The sequence below is a fragment of the Ambystoma mexicanum genome, chromosome 6p (genome assembly GCF_040938575.1).
Source record: "Ambystoma mexicanum isolate Mex_15411 chromosome 6p, UKY_AmexF1_1, whole genome shotgun sequence".
NCBI lineage: Eukaryota > Metazoa > Chordata > Amphibia > Caudata > Ambystomatidae > Ambystoma > Ambystoma mexicanum.
The window spans coordinates 624,058,151-624,071,106 of record NC_090935.1 but is presented as its reverse complement, the minus strand read 5'-3'; the positions used below and the strand labels follow the sequence as shown (position 1 = coordinate 624,071,106).

The window sequence follows — 12,956 nt, the reverse complement described above, 5'->3', positions numbered from 1 at the left end:
AAGTGTTTTATAATGGCGCAGTCCCATAGGTAAAAGTTCCATGAATCGGGCCCAAAGGGTTCAGGGGCTGCTTTGAGTCAGATTCCGAAGGGTGGTGAAGTGCCTATAGCCTTTGCAATGCCTGCTTTTACTAATATTGAAGTGCAGTATTCCACTATAAAGCGCAAGAGTTGAGCATGTTACTGGCCATCCAGATATTTTGGGGCATTCCATATAAGATCAGGAGCGATCATTTGTTTTCGTCAAGAGAATCTGGTTTAGCGACGTGGAGAATTGCAAGATGGTTGGATGCGCTGCAAGGATACAACTTTGTGGTGGAATATGTCCTGGTCGGTGCAATCTGGTGGTAGACTGTTTTAACTATGGAGGTGAGTAATCGGGAAACTGATGTTTGTGAGGAGTGGATAGCGCAGGTAAAGGAAACCGTGAGTGTAGCCTTTTCAAAGAATGTTAGTATGAGGAAAGCTATAATGAATGCTGAACAAGGATGGAAGTTTGGGGGGGGGGTAGAAGTAGGTTTGCCGGATTACAAGGGACGAGTTGAGTAGTTCTGAATTGGGTTTGGCAAGTGTTGAGAGGTTAGTACCTCCTACTTCTTTGAGGCGGGGCCTTACTAGACTGGCACATACCTGCGTTTAGTAAAACTCTTCCCTAGACAGTTAAGAGCCAAATTATGGTGACATGGAATGGATGTGATGGAGGATGAAGAGGTGTGGTCATGTGTTCCATGTTTCATGAATAAGACGTTGAAGATGCAGAACATGACAATGGATAAAGGTGGCCATGCCTGTTTGGGTGTGGGAAAACGTGGCAATAGATTTTCAAGATAGCAGGTTAGCCATTGTTGTGGTAGATTATGCCTTGATGTTTTGAGATGGAATTCGTGGACCATATCGCCACAGGGTGTGCAGTGGATTATTTGCATGAGTGTATTAATTCGGACAATGGTGTTGTCCCGCGAGAAATGAGGAAATATCTGAAGGTCTGTGGAATTGAATACCATTGGACGGCTCTCTTGCAGGCTTGTAATGGGTAATGGGACAGTGCAGCTACCTGCAAGAGTGTGACATGTCAGCGATTTCTTTACACACTGGCGGGGAGACTGGAGGTTTTTTAGGGCGCTTTTCAGAGGTTAGCAAATGAAGTGTTTTGTGGCCCAGGGAAGAGGGGTACGAGGAAATGTGTAGTGCAGCAGATGAGGTCAGTGACGATGGTCATAAGGCATTTACTTGCTTAAAATGTACCATTTAAAGGGGACGCTCCTTTGTTTAAAGGAGGTTGAGGCATTCTATCTGATTTCATTGTTTTAACAAGCACCTATGGGCCCTTGCTGGGTGTGGCGATTGGTTGTGGCCATGCGTCAAACAAACGGCAGACACGCCTGAAGGAAACCTTGAAAAAATGCTAAGCGCACTCAAAAGGTTACTGATAGCGCTGTGATAATGTAATGTTTCTCTTGTATGTGTTAACAATATTGGCCTTTAAACGTTTCAATTTGTTTTTTTTCCCCCTCGCGTTTTGAACATTTTTTTAGCCTCAGAATGATCACATCGAATTACACCGTAAACGGTATGGCTATCGATTGGATTACCATGAAAAAAAGAGGAAGAAGGAAGGACGTGAGGCTCATGAACGCTCCAAGAAGGCCAAGAAGTTAATTGGTTTGAAGGCCAAACTGTACCACAAGCAGCGTCATGCAGAGAAGATCCAGATGAAGAAAACGTAAGTCTCTCCTCATTTTCACTTTTCCATTGTATGATTTTGAAGAACGCATTCTCCTGAGAGTGATGTGGATTTTGGTATTAAATTACAAATCTAATATAAAATTAGAAAAATGTAATATGGCTATGATGTCTTCGTGAATTCAGCTATTTTACCATTTGCATTTCAAGCAATTTTTTTTTTTTTTTACAAAAAGTGAATTGAGAATGTAATTTCTTGCCTTATGCTGATGGTGCTGGCAATTTGTTTGCACTCGCACTGCTCCCGCCCCTCCCATTTTTTTGCATCCATGTGAGCACAGTACTACAGAAGTAAAGATCCTAAATTAGGCCAGGTTATAGGCTTTCCACCAATCCCAGGTGTTGGTGAAATTTTGATTTGTGAATTTGGGAGTGCTTTCAGTAGTATAGGATATATAAGTTTTGGACCTTTACAACTTCAGGGTATCTGTTAATTTGCATGCCTGCAAGGGGCGGATGGTGGAGGGAGAGGAGAGATTTTGAGGGCAGTGAGGGTAGTCTTGTTGGGTGATCATGAAATTTAGCATTTCAATAAGAAACCTGGACAGAGATGGAGAACAGTAGTCTGAGCAATCCTGAGAGTCACCTTGCATATAATAGAATTTTGATAATTATAATTTAGCATTTATATAGCGCTACGAACCCTCGGGTAGCTGAGCGCTGCTTATTACCCGCGGTGTGTGGTGCTCATTTATCGACCTCGGAAGGATGAAAGGCTGAATTTGGTCCTGCCATGATTCGAAACTTCATTGGTAGACTCTGCACAGATGTCAAAGCGAGCGTTCTACTTGCTGTGCTATCGAACCGGCTTGATCCAGGTGAAGGGCAGTACATGAACTGGAGACAAAGAACAGATCTACAAAGGAACAGAGGCATCTAAAAAGAGCGGTTATACCTTTACGAAGGATTAGTAGTGTCGTCTTTGCACTGATTTTCTATACTCTGACCTAGTGGACAGATGTATAGAAGGCCTACCTAGTTTAGTGAAGGGGACAACTCTGGAGCTGTAGCCATGTAGCCAGACCAGTTAAAGGTAGCAAAGCGAGCAGTCAAGGCTAAGTCCCGGGAGGGGTGATCCTGGTAAGGGGTCCTCAATGAGCACCGTGTGATAAGTCAAGGAACACACTTGGACAGTTTTACAAATATTTATGGCCAAATAACACTATGCATATACAATCACTGTACTAGGGCAAAATACAGAGCGAACACGTGCAAAGGAAGTTAATAATTAGTATGCAGTCCACAGAGATACAACACTAACTTTAAACGTCCATCCCTAAGATGTATGGGGCCTTGTGCCCAAAAGTTCATCAAGTTGCTCAGTTTTTTTGTGATGGGGGAAAAAGTTGGTGGGGGACTCTGGGAGGGATTCTGGGATCCAATGAGGTTCCAAAGGGTAGATGACCAGTTGACACAGAAACATGGCTGGACGGCAACTACAAAATCGCACCCCAAACTGCCTCCCAACCAACTTCAAATGCCTGAAGGTTAACATGAAAAATAAAAAAGGAGGCCTCGCAATAGCATTCAAAGGACACCTGAAAATAATAACAGATGAACCTCTCTACGTCATCCACTGCAAAACCATGGTCCCGCACGTATCGGCAAACCCAAAAACCAACATCACATTCCTTCTGGTGTGTACAGACCACCGACATACGATGCAACCTTCGTCGATAACTTCATAGAAGCCATCAAACACGAACATCTAATTATCCTGGGGGACTTCAATGTCTGGTTTGCAGACAGACGCCAAGGTTGCCCTTGGGGCTCGCCTTTAGTTTCTCTGGCTAACCTTGTGAGAACTACAGTTCCCAAAGGTAGAAAGGATCGTTGGCTCCCTTTCAGATTTTCTTAGGTGAGACCAGCATAGCCCCCCCCCACACCTTATGTGGAGTGCAGGGGAGATACTGCGTATCCCCATTGTCATTCTAAATGTAACATTTGTTCCAAGGACTAACTTCTCTTTTAATGGCTGGTGGCAGTGACCCTTCCAACTAATTTGGTGGACCTTTACCGACTGTTTCCACAGCCCTGCTAAAGGCACCAATAGGTGCTCATTTTACCAAAATGGGCCCAGTCCGTCTTTTTATCACCATTTCAGTGTTCCTTGTCCTTTCTTGTTCCTTCCCATGGCCTCCAGGGTGGGGGGTAATCCTTTGTGTCCATTTTATCTTTGGCAGGAATCCTGTGGATTCCCCGCCCAGGTTCCAGAGTGTCTGTGAAGGCAGGAAGCGAAGGCAGAGGCCAAAACTCTGTAGCCTTACTGAGTATCCAGTTCAAACTGGGAGGCTGGCTGTCCTGAAAGGACTGCCAACCCCCAGGTTTGAATGTTTCATGGCTGTTTGATTGGCTGGGTTCCTGCATAAAAGTCTGATCCCTTGGCGGGGGTAGTCCTTTCGGAAGTCGCCTGGTCTAGGATTTTTAAAATCGCCTTCCACGGAAATGTATTCACCGCAGACATGGAGCATAATTTCAAGATACTGCAGGGGTGGCACAGGGACCCAGTGAAACTATCCAAAATGTTCTCGGGCGTATCACCAATGTGCCCAAGGGGATGTGGCCAGAGGGGATCCAGGAAACATATGTGGTGGCTTTGTCCAAAGGTTCAGGACTTTTGGGGAAGGGTTCGAGCTTGGATTGCAGAGGTTTCAGATGAGCCTCTCCCCCAGGACCTGTTGTCGATGCTGCTGGTCCTTCCCCCCGGAGGACATGGAAATACATTGTTTCCGTCATCCTTGGATATCTATGTTACGGGCGGGGAGGGTGGCCCTGGCACAGAGGTGGAACAGCTCGGAAACCCCCTCCAAGGAGGAATGGCTGCAGAAGGTAAAGAACATGTTCTTGATGGACAAACTCACAGCAATGATGAATAATGATTTGGGTACATTCCTGGCAAACTGGTACGGAGTACAACAGTCTTGGGGATGGGACGTCCACTGACACGAAACACTTGCCCATGCCCGGGGAAGGGGGTTCGGAGCTAAGTGGGGTCTGGATGGAGTACCCACGGCCCGGGGAACGGCAACTTTAACTCGGCCTGTAAAAAAATGGGTCACCTACCACATCTTCTCCTAAGTACAAGATGGGAAGAGAGCACATGCTGTCTCGCAAGACTGAAGTTCTAGTAGGATAGTAGGGGGGTGGGCTATTGTTGGGGAGTGGGTGTAGAGGGAGGGGGTGGGACTAAGGGTTAAACGGGCCAGTCCATTGCATTATATGTACTACTGTGTTTGCCCGGTTTGTATAATAAGAAAATGCTAATAAAACCAAAGTTTAAAAAAAAAAAAAAAAAAAAAAAAAAAAAAAAAAAAAAAAAAAAAAAGTCTGATCCTGGAAGCTGAAGAAGTGTCGACCACTGAAACTGAAGAGGGTGATTAAGAAAACACGACTAAGATGGTTTCCAGCAACCGCAGATCCTGCTTTGTAACCAGAGCCTGCTATTACCCTTTCTTCCAATCGACCATGGGACTCCAAAAACTACGTCCCTGACCCTAGAGCCTGGTGAGACCCACTAGACTCGATGCCTGCATTTTGAGCCATCCCACGTCATGCAGCGACCTTGCAGTTCTGCAATACCCTGGGACCTTGAGCCATTGGTCTTCTGAAACTTTGTGGGCATCCTGCTGGACCTCTCGGAGTGCTCGACCTTGCAAATGACTAGAATCCGACTGGTGATATTCTGTCTTCCGTGCTCCTGAAAAGGCACCAGATCCAGAGTCGCGTCCAACTGCAAAGAAACTCTTGCCTGAACCCTTATGTGTCGGTCCTTGCTGAAAAAGGCCTTCTAGGGCATCCGTCTTCTGTCCTCCTAATGCAGTGCCTGGGTATTCGGCTATAGATCCTGAAGTTGTCCTGGTGCAAAATCATTTTCTGTGCTGGCTTGGGTATTTACTTTGTCTCTTGTGATTCCTGTGTAGTTTTAGGGTGTTTTCTGAGATTGGGAGGCCTCTCGTCCAGTTCACCCAGGCCCACTGCTCGAATCCTCCTAGGGTGTCTCTCTGAAGTCCCTGGACCCCAACTAACTCTAAAGTAGAATATTTACTTGTTTGAACAGTCTTCCTTTGCAACTCTGGACTTTGCCTGCAACTGAGCCGTATCTCACTCTGCCTACAGCAGGCTCCTAGACCACAAGGGTCCCTCTTCTGCTTCTGAGAGCTAGTGTACTAGAATAGGGAAGGGCTGGATAAGTTTTAGGGGTCTTCCTTGAAGTAAAACGAGTGTTGAAAAGTGTACCTAATTGTAAATGAGTTGGTTGGTAACTTTAAACTCTGAATAGTTACAAAAAAAGTTATTACTTACCTTGGATATGTTCTGTCATTCTGAAAAGTGTGTATATATAGGATTTACTTACTTTGAAAAAGCTATGTGCCTTCTTAAATGAGTATTTTCAAAGTCTTAATTTCCTTTAGAAACTGTCTCCATTCTACCAGAAATTAGATAGGTTAATTTACTCACCTGTGAATTGGGTCCCCCCTTCCCAAAAGTAATACTGTTGGTTTCACTTTATTATTCCTGTTAGGATCATTGTACGAGTGTCCCCAATGGGCTCCTGCTTCCTCTGACTTGCTGTTAGCCTGTCCAGAATATGTCTGCCTAGGTCATAATTACCTTTTTAGGTTGCTGGTAGCTTCTTACAAAAGTATGTAGGGTTTATGGTCATTTAATCTGAAATCATTGCATCTAATGTCATTCCATAGACATTTTTCCAGCAATTTTTTTTCTCCATCTAATGCATTTTTTTTTCTTTTTTTTGGGAGGGGGACAAGCCCCCAAACTTATTTTTTTTTGTTACCCTCTAAAATGCACCTGAACAAAAACGTACCCTTTACCCCACCCCCCAAAAACATGCATTTGATTGATATTTTTTAGATTGAAAAATTTCGATGGAATGGGTTTAGATAAATTGATTAGATACCAGGTTTGACTTGTATAGCTGTGTGCCATCCAAAAATAAGTTGGTTATTGCTTCCCTTAGTCTCTGAACTGAAAAGCGACTGTAATTGAATAATGCACAAAAAGGGTCTTACTAACCTGGTATAACCAAGTTATCCAAAACTTGGTTAAAGGTTGATACTGTTCATAGAATCTGTGTTTCACTAGATCAGATAAGTATATTGTCCGGTTGAATTACTACGTGATTTCTTGCTGAGCATCACGAAACAACTGCTAGGGTGTTCGACCCTGTATTAGTGTTAAGTAATCCAAAAGTAACCATTGGTTTTGACTTCCCTGGAGCTACTGTTAGGTGTTCCAAATTAGGTAATATGCTTTGGTCTGTGTACCTGCAAGCAGTGTTGTGTTTATATATTGTGATGGTACTTAGTTACCCATGATTTACCATGGTTTGCCTGTATTTAAACAAACCCTTTTATTTTTACAATATGTAGTGTATATTTACTGCAATTTCAGTACTGATTTTACAGCCCTCTCTTCCTCCTAAAATGAACCTGGCCGCTACCCTGAACTTGGGTTTGTAGAAGTCCATGGTAGGGGTTCAGAAAAACTGTCCTAACAGTACCTATGGCTATTCCAATCTGTTCTTGCCTCTTCCCGCCAAAAACGTCTCCTCATGGGAACTCTTTGGGATAGCTCGCTTTATTTTGAGTACAAGGCTTGGTCTAGTCCATGTTGGCGGCCATGTTAGATGAAGTTCATGGTAATCCCTATGGCTATTCCCACCAATTCCTGCCTCTCCCAACCCAAAACTCCTCCTCGTTTACTCCTCCTCGTTTACATTTGGTTTGCGCCTGTTTTTCAAGCATGTTTGGCTGGGAGTCTGCTTGTTTTTCATGATGCCATCTGGATCGGATACCAGCCAGTCACATACTCTGATCTGAGCTGGATGATGCATACCATTTTCATTTCCTGTGAGGTCATCACGTCAAAGATCATTTTCAATCGATTTCTAGTGATCGAAGGGCGCAAATTAGTATTTACTCCAGGAAAAAAATCCTACCACCTTGATCACAATACGTTGGCCAATTTGTTGCACATTGCAAGCTTTTCACCATGTCCTGGTCACTTTAAACGCGCAGCTTTTTCTAATCGGACTGCAGCGATTGCCCAGCGTACACTTGTATAGTGGGAGGAAAGCTCATATCCTTTTATGTTGCTGCCATGTGTACACTCGGAACTGCAGTACGTTATACACCACTCTCTCACATTCACCATCGTGGAAGAGACTCTCCTACACCACCACCCGAGACTCTGTAAACCCAGACAGCGCATGGCTTCTCAGTTAAACGTGTAGACTGGTTTCATTGACATAAAAACCACAACCATTCCTGCTTTTGTGCCTGGGTACACACGTCGAGCTAGATCTCGGAAGACGGATATACTATACATTTTCAAAAATTGCAGATTATATCAATTATTGTTAGTTGTACAAACTGGGTTTATTTAAATATCTTTCCATAACATTTTTGTATAGTGCTTTGATCAATCTAAACAGAAACATAAATATTTCTTAAACGGAAGCGTCACGTTTATTAGATTGTAAAATACATGGTTAACGTCTTCATTCTAGGTCGGGCAGATTGCACGGGAAGTTGAGGAGGAGGAGGGGGGGGGGGAGACTTGCGCCTTTCCCCAGAAGCACTTGAATAATTAGACCTAATTAAACACTGAACAGAGTTCCTGAAACGATGAGGAACGTTTAAAAATATATATAATTTTTTTTAAATAAATAGTCCCGCTTTGCAAACGGTAGCAACACACGGACAATTGACGTGAGGAAGGAACGTTTTATGCACAATATCTTCTCTCAAAGTATTTAATATTGCCTCCACGTCCCCTCATCCTTACTTGTGAAGTCCCATTTCCCCTGCCCTCCCCCTCAGGAATACATCTTTTTAGTTTGGGCTATGAGGTTGCTTATAAACCGGAACGGTTGTTTGGTTATTTGCCCAACCATTGATTGCTCATTGCCTTGCTATGCCCATTCTCACCCAGTTCCGGCCCTCCCCTTCCTTAACACCACCTCCTGGCATACATGCCAACCCTACCGATTTAGGCAGGAGACTACCTGTATTCCTTTAAAAAAATATTGCTATTATTTTTACTTTCTCATTCCTAAAATAGTGTTAGCCCTTTGTGATCCAATCCCTCTTTCTCTGATAAAATCTCCCTCCCAGGTGCTCCAGAATGTTGGCATATGTAATGGGATCTCTTTGAGCTCGTTTTAATCAAGCCTTGCCATCAAACGTTGCACTCGAAGTGCGTGCAAAAAAGCAGTCTTCTAAGTGTTAATGACTTAATTGGAGCTGTAAACATGCTACTGGCGTAATAGAAATGTCGACTGGCTTCAGCCACTCTATTTAGAAGCACTATGCGTACCCTTCACTGAAGTCCTGTTAAAAACGAGCATTGGCAAAGCCAACAGTTTTGGTTTGTGTATGTATTGGGTTCTACCATTAATAGCCAGTTAATACCACTGGCAGTGCCTAGCCACTGCATTTCCGATGCCTTCATTAAAGACCCAACTGTTGACATTTCCAATGCTTGTTTGCTCTTCAAAGTCCAACACACGTTAATGTTAGCACCATCACCACCAGTGCTCCCCACGTGCTCTGGTGGATCTGAAAAGGAGAGTGGGGAAAAAGGGGATTTGGTGGACGGTTAGTAGGGTGTAGTTGGAAATGGTGAAAGTGAGATTTGTGATGTGTTGGCAGCTTCAGTTCGGTTTGCACCATTCGCTGAAACTGGTCTGTGCAAACTCCCACCATTTGCTGTTGTGCCCGGTTATGTGTTAGTCTGTTGTTGCAATGTGGTGAAGTACGTGTGTATTGCTGTGCAGAGAGCTGGTTGTCGGGTTTTCTTTGTGAGTTGTAGAGGAAAGTTGGGTTGGCAGGCTTTTTATTAGTGTGGTTTTTTTTTGTTTTTTTTGTCCCTCCCTCTCTTACTAGCTTTGTCTTTGCTTTTCTGCACTCCCTCATCCTGGGTCGGTGATGATTAGGTTAGACCACTCCAGTCCCTCCCTACTTGTCCCGTGTGGCGATCTTACCTACCTATGTTTCTTCTGTGGGTTAGTGTTTTGGAGCATGGGTGGTCGGGGTGTCCCCTCTGCTGATTTAGGGGTTATGATTTTATCCCTCAATCTTGTTTCCCGATGGGTCTAAGTTTCCTAGTAGTTTCCTCTCGTTTCCAGAGCAAAGAGCCAGGTTTTGAGTAGTCTTCTTTTTTTAAAAAACTTTTCTTTATTGGCAAGAAGTAGCATCTGGTACGGTACAAGTTACAATAGTGACACACATTTCATGTTGAAGCGTGAATGATGAAGCACAAGTTCTGCAGAAGGTCACATGCAGTCATAACAGAGGTTGAATACAATATAGGCATGCATTATGTAGAGTGATCCGCCCCCTGATCAGGAGAAGGAGGGGATGACAAAAGCTCCAGGTCCACCTTGCGGTTCAAGTAACTACAGAACTCTGTCCATACGTTTTTAGGGCGGGCATTACTAGGCAACATGTTAATGTAGTCTTCTTCGCAAGATTGTGTCCAGGTGAGGGCCTTCAGCCACATTTCTAGGGAAGGGGGGGGGGGATCTGCGCTTCCAGCATTATAGAATGCATTTCTTGGCCACAATCACCACCGCATTCAGAAACTTGGCTTCCCGCTTCGCTTCAGCCCCCTCCCAGAATCCAAACGGAAGAGACAGAGGTTCAGGATCTACACAGAACCCTACTATTTCGGAGAGGGTTTCAAGCACCGCATTCCAGAACGGGGCCAATGCCCCACAAGACTTGAGTAGTGTTCTGAATTCCTGGTGATCCTTTGTTTTTTGGTAGTTGATTCCAGGATTTTGCTGCCAGGTGAGAACTATGATCATCCAAATGTTCTTGTATGGTTTTGGATCAAAGTGAATGTCGTTGCTTCATCAGAGTGGCGTTGTTGAAAGGTAGACTTGTTTTCTCCTTTTAGGAACTGTGCTCCTTGGCCCTGGATTGCCCTCTGTGTTATGCACATCGCTTTGAACGTTATTTGCTGTTTTATTGGTAGCCAGTGTAGCAGTTTCAGCACTGGGGTGTAATGTGTTCTCTTCACTGTAGTTTGAGCAGCATCCTGGCCGGAGCATTTTTGATTCGCTGGTTTTTCTTTTGTCGTCGTTCTGGCATTCCTAGGTATAGGCTGTTGTTGGCGTAATCTAGTCTAGACATGAGTGCGATTTGTGGGTGAAGGAGAGGAATGTTAAGATCCTTTTTACTGCGTGTAGGAGGAAGAAACATTTCTTGATTATAGCGTTTACTTGTGGCTTCAGTGTTAGATTGTTGTCTATTAAAACTCCCATGTTTTTACTGTCGTTGAAGGAGTTGTTCCCAGTTCCGTCGGCAATGGGATGTAGTGATTTGATTTTTTGGATACTATAATTTCTGTTTTGTCCAGGTTGAGTTTGAGGCTGTTAGTGTTCATCCAGCTGTGAGTTTTGTAGGCATTCTTTCAGTGTTACCTTCCTGTGTGTCTTGTATTTTGTAAACGATCTGTGCATCATCGGCGTAATTGTAGCAAGTGAGGCCATGTTTTTTAATGACCTTGATTAGAGGCATCCGGTATATGTTGAAGAGCAGTGGGGAGAAGGAGGATCCTTGTGGTACTTCACAGGTGGATTCCCTCGTGGATTTGAAAAGCTTGATCCATACGGTTTCTATTCTGTTTAAGAAGGATTTAATCCATACTAGGGCTAGGACGGTGATTCCGATTTCTTCCAATCTCCTGATGGTTTCATGGTTGGCTGTGTCAAATGCTGCTAAGAGATCGGGAGCATTACAGCTGTGTTTTTGTCAATGTCTGTGTTAGTCTTAAGATCGTGCCAAATTGAAAGCAGCGCCGTTCCGTTCATCATCGTTCTGAAGCCTATTTATGCTTATACCAGCAGTTGGTGCTCTTCTATGAATTCTTGTGTTTTTCTATAGACCTAAGTTTTGAGTATTTTCGGTGGGTAGGAGATGTTGGAAATGGGTCTGTAGTTGGCGAGGTCCTCCACATTTCCTGATGTGTCCTTGTGGAGCGGGTTGATGTATGACGATTTGAATGATCGTGGTACTTTCTCTGTTTGAAAGTGATTGGTTGAAGAGGTGTCTGTAGTATTCCATTGGTCACAAGTAAATCCTTATGTGAGGATTGACTTGTGTATGTCCAGGGGCATGGATCCATGGGGAGTCTGATTTGTTGCTATTGATGCATGACTAATGTCTCCACTGACATTTGGGGGAATCTTTGGAGTTTGTTCTGACGTTAATCGGGTGGCTGGATGGTTTGCATGCTGTAGTTGCTTGGTCTGCTTTGTATGATCTGTTTTATGGTGCAGATTTTGTTTTTGAAGTGGTCTGCGAGGTCATTGCATAGTTTCATCTAGGGTATTGGTGTGTTTTTTGCACCCGGGTGGGTTTCTCATTTAGTTTATTTTAAATGGTTCTTGTTGGGTATTGGCAGCTTTGCTGATTCCGTTATCGTAGTATTTCTTTTTGGCCTTATGGATTTGCTTTTTTTATGAGCAGATTTGTCATTGGAGCTGTAATTTCATTTGCCTGATCATTATTTTTCCTTCATTCTAGTTAGTTTTCTGTTTTCTCTTCATGGCGTTGGGGTAAACCATTTTGCTGTAGCTCTTTTGCGCGATGGCATGAACATTTTTCCTTGGAGATTTTGTCGCTTGTTACGCGATCCAGTTAGGAAGTAATGTTTTGCTGTTAATGTACGCTCCATCCAGGGTTGTTGTCGGTTTGTTGATTTCTAGTTCTGCTAAGGTGCTGTCTTTCATGGCCCTCAGTTCCTTTTCAAGGTGGTTGGCAGTTGAGTTGTCGTTCTAAGCGTGATTACAAAGGGATGATGAGATGGTTGCTCCAAAGGATCTGTAGTGGTGGCGTTGGAGGTTTTTGTTGGCAAAGATTGCGCCTTTCCCCCCGTGTGGGCTGCTTCTTTGACTAGCTGGGGCAATTTCATTGTCTTCAGTTGTTTGTGTAATGATGTTTGTGAGTTAGCTGATTCTTCATCCAACCAGATGTTGGAGTCTCCTAGGATTATCAGGTGTTGCTCAATGGCTAGGTTTGTGATGGCTTCAGTGAAGGGATTCAGTGTTTGATAAGTGGTGCATCGGTTCCTTGTATTCTACAGCCTGTTTCCTGTTTCTGTTGACCACTTGAAGTTATCAGGGATGCAGTTGTGCAGTGTGATTTTATAATTGTCGTCTAGCCATGTTTCGGTTATGAATAAGAT

The 12,956-nt window shown here is 43.8% G+C and overlaps 1 protein-coding gene across 1 annotated transcript in view; it reads left to right on the top strand.

The window, feature by feature from the left end:
* Positions 1–12,956, top strand: part of NSA2 (NSA2 ribosome biogenesis factor) — a 50,891-nt gene that overhangs the window by 23,261 nt on the left and 14,674 nt on the right. Inside the window, exon 2 of the mRNA XM_069627484.1 lies at positions 1,535–1,722. Coding sequence (XP_069483585.1) covers positions 1,535–1,722 — 188 coding nt within the window. The remainder of the gene's footprint in view (positions 1–1,534; positions 1,723–12,956) is intronic.